The sequence below is a fragment of the Bombina bombina genome, chromosome 7 (genome assembly GCF_027579735.1).
Source record: "Bombina bombina isolate aBomBom1 chromosome 7, aBomBom1.pri, whole genome shotgun sequence".
NCBI lineage: Eukaryota > Metazoa > Chordata > Amphibia > Anura > Bombinatoridae > Bombina > Bombina bombina.
The window spans coordinates 576599409-576611943 of record NC_069505.1 but is presented as its reverse complement, the minus strand read 5'-3'; the positions used below and the strand labels follow the sequence as shown (position 1 = coordinate 576611943).

The 12535-nt window shown below is 37.6% G+C and overlaps 1 protein-coding gene across 1 annotated transcript in view; it reads left to right on the top strand.

The window, feature by feature from the left end:
• The window catches only part of LOC128667103 (complement C4-like), a 236879-nt gene that overhangs the window by 31346 nt on the left and 192998 nt on the right, over positions 1-12535 (top strand). The window contains 2 exon segments of the mRNA XM_053721997.1: positions 3903-4086; positions 8105-8175. Of these exon segments, the coding sequence (XP_053577972.1) occupies positions 3903-4086; positions 8105-8175 (255 nt within the window).

Below are 12535 nucleotides of genomic sequence, written 5' to 3'. Positions count from 1 at the left end.
ACGACACATCAGACAGTGATTCCGCAGGATACACACAAGACACTTCAGAACAGTTATCAGCACTCAGTACACCTGTTGTTCCCCAATTAGCAATGTCAAAAAACGGATCAGGCCCACCTCACTCAATTCTAAAACCTTTACATCCAAAAGAAAACGTAGAGGGGGCCAAAATAGATACCGTCGTAGACACAGAAAAAACAAAACGATACCCACAGAGAGTGAGGAGGAAACAACCACACAGATATCTGCAAAAGAAGTGATCAATTTATCTAATTACAATCTTAGTTATGAGGAAGAAAGGGTATTGTCACGAGGACTGAGTTTTTCTCCGTCCTGTCATTTTAATCTGTTTCAGACCATTTTGGATTTAAACAAATTTGTGAGATCACTCACTCTTAAAAAACATTTCCTTAAAGATGAGTCTGAGACAGAGTTAATGTCGGACGGGGAAAACAATGTTTCTCATAAACAATCTATCAATGATTTTGAGGGTGGTTTAACATTCCAAGACAAATGTTGTATACAAGATATGGAAGATTTACAATTATTAGATACTGATGGCACTAGACATGGTCCGTCTGTTCTGGACATAAATATATCAAGACTAAAAAACAAAAGTACGTTCTATCCAGTACAAACAAGAGGCAATTCGTTGGATATCTTCCAACAAACCATTGAAAACCAACTCATTAAACTTGACAGTGATTTAAAAAATCCTCTCTTTACCACTACTAATAAAACCAAACATTCCAATAAGAATTTCACTGCATCTGACAATTTAGCATTGAAACAATTAACTACAAATAAAAATCTTGTATTTCGAGAGTCCGATAAGGGTGGAAACCTAGTAGTCCTGAACAGGCAAGATTATGTCCGGGAAGCCTCTCGCCAATTATCAGATCGCAATACATATTGTACTTTGGCCACTAATCCTACGGCAATATATAAGGGTTTATTGGGGGAGATAGTGAAATACGGCATGGACAATGGTATTATTTCGGCCAATATGTCAGAATATTTGATTCCCGAGTGGCCGGTAACTGCCGTGTTTCACTATTTTCCCAAAATACACAAAGATCCCCTAAATCCTCCGGGGCGCCCAATTGTAGCGGGGATAGGGTCCCTCAACGAACCACTGTCTGAATTGGTGGACATATATTTGCAGCCCCTAGTTCTAGCACTATCAAGCTACATTCAAGATACAACATCTTTTATCAGACAAACACAAGAGATTTCATGGAAATCTAGTTACACTCTTATGTCCATGGATGTCTCTTCATTATATACGTCTATACCTCATGATAAGGGTTTGGAGGCATTAGAGTTTTTTCTAAGACATAGATCAAATTATGACGAGGCAACGATATCTTTCTTGTTGCAAGCTACCGAATACTTGCTGACTCACAACTTTTTTCTTTTTGAAGGACGTTTCTATCTCCAAAGATGTGGAACGGCTATGGGCGCCAAGTTTGCGCCATCCTACGCCAACCTATTTTTAGGTTGGTGGGAGCTCTTCCACATCTTTGGAGATACAAACCCCTTCAGGCAATCTATTATTTACTATGGTCGCTATATAGACGACCTGGTATTTATTTGGGATGGAGACAATGAATCTATTCATTCCTTTCATCAATATGTGTCAAATAATGGGTTAAATCTTACTTTTACAATAGAATCCAGTGTAGATTCTTTAAATTTTTTGGATGTAACCATTAGACCAGTAGATGGAGAAATTCAGGTTGAACTATACCGTAAGCCCACGTCAGGCAATAGTATTCTCAAATATGACTCTTGCCATCCATCACATCTTCTTGCCTCAATTCCTAAAAGTCAACTCATTCGGGTGAAACGGAACTGTACAGATCCGAAAACCTATGAAGAGCATGCTGCAGATACCGTTAAACGATTAAAATCACGAGGTTACCCCAAAAACATTTTGACACAAGCAAAAACTGAAGTGGACAAGGTCCCCAGGTCAGAACTTTTGACATATAAGAAAGACAGAAGGGGCATAAAGGAGGGTAATGAGAAACCTTTTACTTCTGTACCAATCTTTACTACACCATACAGTATGGAGTATGGAAAGATCTGCAAGATAATTAAAAAGAGTCTTCCAATTCTAGAGAGTGATGAAAAACTAAATCAAGTCCTGGCGGGAGGTTGCAAGTTTGTGTCACGTAAAGCCAAGACACTGAGAAATATTTTATCACCCTCCATGTTGCCTAGAGTCGTAAATGACACATGGTTACAAAAACGTAAGGGGTGCTATAAATGTAATGCCTCACGATGCAAAACATGCTCACATATAGTTCAGGGTAACACCTGTAGATCAGAAGCATTAGGCAAGACAAGTGATATAAGATATTTTATAAATTGCAACAGTACACATGTAATTTATCTATTGACTTGTCAGGGGTGCAACATTCAATATGTGGGACGCACTAAACGGTCCTTGAAGGACCGAGTCATGGAGCATCTTAGGTCCATAGAGGACCCTGACTCAAGAACGCCCATTGCCAAACATTTTAGAAATTTTCACAATTCTGATAAATCTCTGTTGAAGGTACAGGGCATAGACTTTATCCCTAGACATCCCCGGGGTGGTGACAGGGAAAAGAAACTGGATGAAAGGGAGGTTTTTTGGATTCTACATTTAAAAACCAGGGTACCTACGGGTTTGAATTCCCGGATGGATGTAAATATGTTTGTTCAACGTTGACCATCCACCATAATGCATTGTTACAAAGAAAGAAAAGTGTCTTTTTAAATATTACACTTTCCAAACTATCGCATTATAAACTGTTTGGTCTTTCACATCACAGTAAGGATTAGGTCTTGATGTCCAATTTGAATATACACTTACATTTATATTTGAATTTATTATTATTGGTCATTATTAAATTGTTAAATTGTGATATTGTGAATCAAACATATGGTATAATCTAATGTATATATATGCACTTATTTATATATATATAAATGTTTACTTAAGTTTTTTTTACAAACTTTATATTCAAAAGAACAAGGGGTGCCCCTCCTATAAATTAGGGCCTTTGAGTATATTTATATCACTTTGTTGTGCTCATAGGAGCTCCCATGAGCCTCTACTCAAATTAAAGCATATTTATTAACGCAAAGTGATCCAAATTACTACAGTGATTAACTGGCAATTAAAACTTATATAGGGGCTTTAGTTTAAAGAGGGATTTATGGGCTTTATATCAAGAGGTCATGGGGGTCTCTAAGCCTTTTTGATGGTCTATTATAAGTGTAAATATGTTGAAATGTTTATTTTTTTAAAAGTGTGTTTAAACTTTACATACCCAAGACACAAACTATTTGAAATAACAGGTAATTAGGTTTCAGATTGTGGGTTTTGGGTGTTTCTAGGGCTTAAGGAAGTTGAGATTGAGGTGGTGAATATTTACACCTGCGTCTAGTCTCCGGCTGCTGATGTCACCACGCCCATGCATATTGATGGTTTCACAAATATGGTTAATGTCTTTAGCTCATCCGATGTGTTCAGTTAACTCCTAGTAATAAGGTGCCGCTCCTTTAACAAAGGCAAGCGAATGAAACAAATTGGATAATAGGAGTCAATTTGCAAATTGTTTAAAAAATTGGGTTTCATGTCCCTTAAACAAACTTGTAATGTATACAGTATTAACCAAACCTTCATACTACATAATATTAAAATTTGACACCACTTTAAATTCCTATTGCTAGAGAAGGCCTAGTATCCTTGAATGTCTATGTATTTAATTGTCTTATCTCATTGTCTCTACAGTGGTCATTTTATCTACATATCTTGGACTAGCTCCATGTATATTGACATTGATATTTCTTATCACTCTGTATGTTATTTTGTATTCCTAATTACTTCTATCATTTTATTTTCTCAGATCACTTTTCTTCAGGCAACTACCTGTAAGTTGGATACTACAAAAGTCAACAGATATGTCCAACTAGCAGTAGAGAGCAGTGTTCTTGGTGGTAAAACGCGAGTTGTGTCCATCCCTGTGTCATACCAGAGGGGATACCTGTTTATACAGACGGATAAGAGTATATACACTCCAAAGGAAAAAGGTGAGAGAGTAAAAGCCTAGGCATATTCATTGTTGCTTTGCAATATGTCTGTCTAAAGATCTGGATGGTGAAAGGCAACCTCATTCTGTAAGAAACAGAACTTGCTCTCATATGACAAGTTGAGAGTTAACATGCAGGAGAAAAGACATAGGGCCTACCTATCAAGCTCCGAACAGAGCTTGAAGGCCCGTGTTTCTGGCGATTCTTCTGACTCGCCAGAAACACAATTTATGGAGTAGCGGTCTAAAGACCGCTGCTTCATAACCCTGTCCGCCTGCTCTGATGAGGCGGACAGAAATCGCCGGAATTCAACCCGATCGAGTACGATCGGGTTGATTGACCCCCCCCCCCCTGCTGGCAGCCGATTGGCCGCGAGTCTGCAGGGGGCGGCGTTGCACCAGCAGCTCACAAGAGCTGCTGGTGCAATGCTGAATACGGAGAGCGTATTGCTCTACGCATTCAGCGATGTCTGTCGGACCTGATCCGCACTGTCGGATCAAGTCCGACAGACATTTGTTAAATAGGCCTCTTTGCGTGAAGGGTTAGGCCTAAAAAAAAAGTTGCACCAAACACAACATAAAAGCATTAAAATAATGAGTTACATTTAGATATAAACTATCTGATAAAAAATGTCATATAAATATTAATAAAGAAAAGTTATAAGAGTTAAAAAGTATAAGGTATATGACAAGGTGTTTGAATGGAAAGAGCTATAATATATTTATGTGTATGTATATATATATATGTATATATATATATATATATATATATGTATATATATATATATGTATACATATGTACTTATGCATTTATATATGTATATAAAATCATATATACACACATATACATACAGGGAGTGCAGAATTATTAGGCAAATGAGTATTTTGACCACATCATCCTCTTTATGCATGTTGTCTTACTCCAAGCTGTATAGGCTCGAAAGCCTACTACCAATTAAGCATATTAGGTGATGTGCATCTCTGTAATGAGAAGGGGTGTGGTCTAATGACATCAACACCCTATATCAGGTGTGCATAATTATTAGGCAACTTCCTTTCCTTTGGCAAAATGGGTCAAAAGAAGGACTTGACAGGCTCAGAAAAGTCAAAAATAGTGAGATATCTTGCAGAGGGATGCAGCACTCTTAAAATTGCAAAGCTTCTGAAGCGTGATCATCGAACAATCAAGCGTTTCATTCAAAATAGTCAACAGGGTCGCAAGAAGCGTGTGGAAAAACCAAGGCGCAAAATAACTGCCCATGAACTGAGAAAAGTCAAGCGTGCAGCTGCCAAGATGCCACTTGCCACCAGTTTGGCCATATTTCAGAGCTGCAACATCACTGGAGTGCCCAAAAGCACAAGGTGTGCAATACTCAGAGACATGGCCAAGGTAAGAAAGGCTGAAAGACGACCACCACTGAACAAGACACACAAGCTGAAACGTCAAGACTGGGCCAAGAAATATCTCAAGACTGATTTTTCTAAGGTTTTATGGACTGATGAAATGAGAGTGAGTCTTGATGGGCCAGATGGATGGGCCCATGGCTGGATTGGTAAAGGGCATAGAGCTCCAGTCCGACTCAGACGCCAGCAAGGTGGAGGTGGAGTACTGGTTTGGGCTGGTATCATCATAGATGAGCTTGTGGGGCCTTTTCGGGTTGAGGATGGAGTCAAGCTCAACTCCCAGTCCTACTGCCAGTTTCTGGAAGACACCTTCTTCAAGCAGTGGTACAGGAAGAAGTCTGCATCCTTCAAGAAAAACATGATTTTCATGCAGGACAATGCTCCATCACACGCGTCCAAGTACTCCACAGCGTGGCTGGCAAGAAAGGGTATAAAAGAAGAAAATCTAATGACATGGCCTCCTTGTTCACCTGATCTGAACCCCATTGAGAACCTGTGGTCCATCATCAAATGTGAGATTTAAAAGGAGGGAAAACAGTACACCTCTCTGAACAGTGTCTGGGAGGCTGTGGTTGCTGCTGCACGCAATGTTGATGGTGAACAGATCAAAACACTGACAGAATCCATGGATGGCAGGCTTTTGAGTGTCCTTGCAAAGAAAGGTGGCTATATTGGTCACTGATTTGTTTTTGTTTTGTTTTTGAATGTCAGAAATGTATATTTGTGAATGTTGAGATGTTATATTGGTTTCACTGGTAAAAATAAATAATTGAAATGGGTATATATTTGTTTTTTGTTAAGTTGCCTAATAATTATGCACAGTAATAGTCACCTGCACACACAGATATCCCCCTAAAATAGCTATAACTAAAAACAAACTAAAAACTACTTCCAAAACTATTCAGCTTTGATATTAATGAGTTTTTTGGGTTCATTGAGAACATGGTTGTTGTTCAATAATAAAATTAATCCTCAAAAATACAACTTGCCTAATAATTCTGCACTCCCTGTATATACACATGTATATATACGTTGGAGCCCTTTCCACTCAAATACCTTAAAACATGAAAAATAACTTTTATTCAATTTTAATATTTAATAACGTGTATTACTATGTATTTACTGTAAATTTTTTACATGCCAATGTTCTTCACATTTATCTTCTTTGTTATTATATACTGTATATATATATATATATATATATATATATATATATACATACATATATATATTTCCAAAAAAATCCTCAAAAATACAACTTGCCTAATAATTCTGCACTCCCTGTATATACACATGTATATATACGTTGGAGCCCTTTCCACTCAAATACCTTAAAACATGAAAAATAACTTTTATTCAATTTTAATATTTAATAACGTGTTTTACTATGTATTTACTGTAAATTTTTTACATGCCAATGTTCTTCACATTTATCTTCTTTGTTATTATATACTGTATATATATATATATATATATATATATATATATATATATATATATATATATATATATACATACATATATATATTTCCAAAAAAATCCTCAGATATATATGGAAATATATATTTAAAATTAAAAAGAAAAAATTTCTTCTATCTGAAGAACATTGGAATGTAAAATATTTGATAACTCATGTTGGGTTGAGCACACTTGGTCAAACGCTGTTGGGTTAGCACATGAGTGATGTTTTAGTTTTTTTTTTTTTTAAATGTGCTGAATTGAATTCTATGGGGAGAGGAAGTTAACGCTGTCTCCTTCTGAAGCTTGCGCATGTCGGATTTCTTTCAACTTGTAATATGCGCGCTAACCCGCCCGCGTTACAAGTTTATTTTCAGTGGTATTTGCGCTTGAGCTCTAAATACCGCTCCACTAGTAATCTAGCTCACAGTATTTTCCACAAGCTACAGAGTGTTCTTTAAACATAGAAATCCTCTTCTCTATCAAAGAGTTTATCATTATAATTAATAAAATGGCTAAGCTAGACCATTTAAGTCATTGGCATCACCTTAATATGAAGATTATAACGTTGGGAACCGACTTACTGGATAGAACTCTAAGGGAGAGTGAATCATCAATCAGGGATGGATAGCTCAAAATCAGAAGACATTAGATTTAGGGTGGCCATATTGCCGCTTTAATGCGGGACACACATGAAAAATACATATGTCAGGGTTTTATAATGGAACATTACATTATTCAAAACATTTCTTTTAACAGCCCTGACATATGTATTTTTCATAAGTGTCCTGTTTTAAAGCGGCAATATGGTCAGCCTTATTTGAGTACAGTGGGAAGGTACATTCCTAGAACATATCCATAGCACATCTTTAGGTTCCCCTCAGAGATGGGCTCTGCACCAGAAGGAGAACTTGCATTATAACATATAAATGTATCCCTAAGGCAGTATGAAAACGTATCTATATATGCCACTTTATGGACTAGTCCTGAAAAGATTGATCTTCCATTTATTTGTCTCTCTCTCTCTCACCACTCGCTGAGAGGCCTATTTCTGCTGCTGTCTCTTGTTTTCATAGGTTTTATGTCAAGAATACTACAGTATTTACATTTTCAGATCATAGTTATTTCATCTATTTTTTTATTTTTTTTCTCAACAGTTCAATATAGAGTTTTTTGTCTGGACCACATGATGAGACCAAGTAATGAAAACGTCATTTTATCTGTCTTTGTAAGTAAAAGCTAATGTGTCTGTAAAATAATATTCGCTATTATCCCATTGATTTATGTAAAATATGTTTGTACGTATTATAATTATATATATTGAGGCTATTTAATGGATATGGAAGTCATGATTTAGATCAAAGAAGCAAAGAATTAAAAAAAAAAAATTCTGTTATATCTTTTGTTAAAATGTAATAAATTTTATGACAGCATACTGAGGTAGGCTCATGAGTTCAGTCTTTTAAAAAAACCAAAACAAAATGATAACAATCTATTGATTTTTAACCTCTATTTCCCCGCAACAACACCGTAAAGGCTGTTGGAAAAAAAGCCAAAAAAACATAATTTATGTAAGAACTTACCTGATAAATTCATTTCTTTCATATTGGCAAGAGTCCATGAGCTAGTGACATATGGGATATACAATCCTACCAGGAGGGGCAAAGTTTCCCAAACCTCAAAATGCCTATAAATACACCCCTCACCACACCCACAATTCAGTTTAATGAATAGCCAAGTAGTGGGGTGATAAAGAAAGGAGTAGAAAGCATCAACAAAGGAAATTTGGAAATAATTGTGCTTTATACAAAAAATCATAACCACCATAAAAAGGTTGGGCCTCATGGACTCTTGCCAATATGGAAGAAATGAATTTATCAGGTAAGTTCTTACATAAATTATGTTTTCTTTCATGTAATTGGCAAGAGTCCATGAGCTAGTGACATATGGGATATCAATACCCAAGATGTGGAGTCTTCCACTCAAGAGTCACTAGAGAGGGAGGGAATAAAATAAAAACAGCCATATTCCGCTGAAAAAATAATCCACAACCCAAAAAATAAGTTTATTTTCACTTTTGAAAGAAAAAAAATTAAATCAAAAGCAGAAGAATCAAACTGAAACAGCTGCCTGAAGAACTTTTCTACCAAAAACTGCTTCCGAAGAAGCAAATACATCAAAATGGTAGAATTTAGTAAATGTATGCAAAGAGGACAAAGTTGCTGCTTTACAAATCTGATCAACTGAAGCTTCATTCTTAAAAGCCCACGAAGTGGAGACTGATCTAGTAGAATGAGCTGTAATTCTCTGAGGCGGGGTTTGACCCGACTCCAAATAAGCTTGATGAATCAAAAGTTTCAACCAAGAAGCCAAGGAAATAGCAGAAGCTTTCTGACCTTTCCTAGGACCAGAAAATAAAACAAATAGACTGGAAGTCTTCCTGAAATTTTTAGTAGCTTCCACATAATATTTCAAAGCTCTTACCACATCCAAAGAATGTAGGGATCTCTCCAAAGAATTCTTAGGATTAGGACATAAAGAAGGGACACCAATTTCTCTACTAATGTTGTTAGAATTCACAACCTTAGGTAAAAATTGAAAAGAAGTCCGCAAAACTGCCTTATCCTGATGAAAAATCAGAAAAGGAGACTCACAAGAAAGAGCAGATAGCTCAGAAACTCTTCTAGCAGAAGAGATAGCCAAAAGGAACAACACTTTCCTGGAAAGTAGTTTAATGTCCAAAGAATGCATAGGCTCAAATGGAGGAGCCTGTAACGCCTTCAGAACCAAATTAAGACTCCAAGGAGGAGAAATTGATTTAATGACAGGCTTAATACGAACTAAAGCCTGTACAAAACAGTGAATATCAGGAAGAATAGCAATCTTTCTGTGAAATAAGACAGAAAGAGCAGAGATTTGTCCTTTCAAGGAACTTGCAGACAAACCCTTATCCAAACCATCCTGAAGGAACTGTAAAATTCTAGGAATTCTAAAAGAATGCCAGGAGAATTTATGAGAACACCATGAAATGTAAGTCTTCCAAACTCTATAATAAATCTTTCTAGAGACAGATTTAAGAGCTTGTAACATAATATTAATCACTGAGCCAGAGAAAGCTCTATGACTTAGAACTAAATGTTCAATTTTCATACCTTCAAATTTAATGATTTGAGATCCTGATGGAAAAACGGACCTTGAGATAGTAGGTCCGGCCGTAATGGAAGTAGCCAAGGCGGGCAACTGGACATTCGCACCAGATCCGCATACCAAAACCTGTTTGACCATGCTGGAGCCACCAGCAACACAAAAGACTGTTCCATGATGATTTTGGAGATCACTCTTGGAAGGAGAACTAAAGGCAGGAAGATGTAAGCAGGATGATAACACCAAGGAAGTGTCAGTGCATCCACTGCTTTCGCCTGAACATCCCTGGACCTGGACAGATATCTGGGAAGTTTCTTGTTTAGATGAGAGGCCATGAGATCTATCTCTGGAAGACCCCACATCTGAACAATCTGAGAAAACACATCTGGATGGAGAGACCACTCCCCTGGATGTAAAGTCTGGCGGCTGAGATAATCTGCCTCCCAATTGTCTACACCTGGGATATGCACCGCAGAGATTAGACAGGAGCTGGATTCCGCCCAAGCAAGTATCCGAGATACTTCTTTCATAGCTTGGGGACTGCGAGTCCCACCCTGATGATTGACATAAGCCACGGTTGTGATATTGTCTGTCTGAAAACAAATGAACGGTTCTCTCTTTAGCAGAGGCCAAGACTGAAGAGCCCTGAGAATTGCATGGAGTTCTAAAATATTTATTGGTAATCTCGCCTCTTGAGATTTACAAACCCCTTGTGCTGTCAGAGCTCCCCAAATAGCTCCCCAACCTGAAAGACTCGCATCTGTTGAGATCACAGTCCAGGTTGGCCGAACAAAAGAGGCCCCTTGAACCAAACGATGGTGATCTATCCACCATGTCAGAGAGTGTCGTACATTGGGATTCAAGGATATTAATTGTGATATATTTGTATAATCCCTGCACCATTGATTCAGCATGCAAAGCTGTAGAGGTCTCATGTGAAAACGAGCAAAGGGAATCGCGTCCGATGCTGCAGTCATGAGACCTAAAACTTCCATGCACATAGCCACTGAAGGGAATGACTGAGACTGAAGGTGCTGGCATGCTGCAACCAATTTTAAACGTCTCTTGTCTGTTAGAGACAGAGTCATGAACACTGAATCTATCTGGAAACCTAAAAAGGTGACCCTTGTCTGAGGAATCAAGAAACTTTTTGGTAAATTGATCCTCCAACCATGTTTCCGAAGAAACAACACTAGTTGATTCGTATGATATTCTGCAGTATGTAAAGACTGAGCTAGTACCAAGATATCATCCAAATAAGGAAACACCGCAATACCCTGTTCTCTGATTACAGATAGTAGGGCACCCAGAACCTTTGAAAAGATTCTTGGAGCTGTTGCTAGGCCAAATGGAAGAGCAACAAATTGGTAATGCTTGTCTAGAAAAGAGAATCTCAGAAACTGATAGTGTTCTGGATGAATCGGAATATGAAGGTATGCATCCTGCAAGTCTATTGTGGACATATAATGTCCTTGCTGAACAAAAGGCAGAATAGTCCTTATAGTCACCATCTTGAAAGCTGGTACTCTTACATAACGATTCAAAACTTTCAGATCCAGAACTGGTCTGAACAAATTTTCTTTCTTTGGTACAATGAATAGGTTTGAATAAAACCCCAAACCTTGTTCCTAAGGAGGAACTGGCATTATTACCCCTGAAGACTCCAGGTCTGAAACACACTTCAGAAAAGCCTGAGCTTTTACTGGATTTACAGGGATGTGTGAGAGAAAAAATCTTCTCACAGGAGGTCTTACTTTGAATCCTATTCGATACCCTTGAGAGACAATGCTCTGAATCCAATGATTTTGGACAGATTGTATCCAAAAATCCTTGAAAATCCTTAATCTGCCCCCTACCAGCTGAGCTGGAATGAGGGCCACACCTTCATGCGGACTTAGGGGCAGACTTTGGTTTCCTAAATGGCTTGGATTTATTCCAATTTGAGGAAGGCTTCCAACTGGAAGCAGATTCCTTGGGAGGAGGATTGAGTTTTTGTTCCCTATTCTGACGAAAGGAACGAAAATGGTTAGAAGCCTTAGATTTGCCCTTAGGTTTTTTATCCTGAGGCAAAAAAACTCCTTTTCCTCCAGTGATAGTTGAAATAATAGAATCCAACTGAGAACCAAATAAATTATTACCTTGGAAAGAAAGAGATAGTAATCTATATTTAGATGTCATATCAGCATTCCAGGATTTAAGCCACAAAGCTCTTCTAGATAATACAGCTAAAGACATGGATCTAACATCAATTTTGATAATATCAAAAATGGCATCACAAATAAAATGATTAGCATGTTGCAGTAAGCGAACAATGCTAGATATGTCAAAATCCAATTCATGTTGCGCTAAATTTTCCAACCACAAAGTTGATGCAGCCGCAACATCACCCAAAGAAATAGCAGGTCTGAGAAGATGACCTGAATATAAATAGGCCTTCCTTAGAT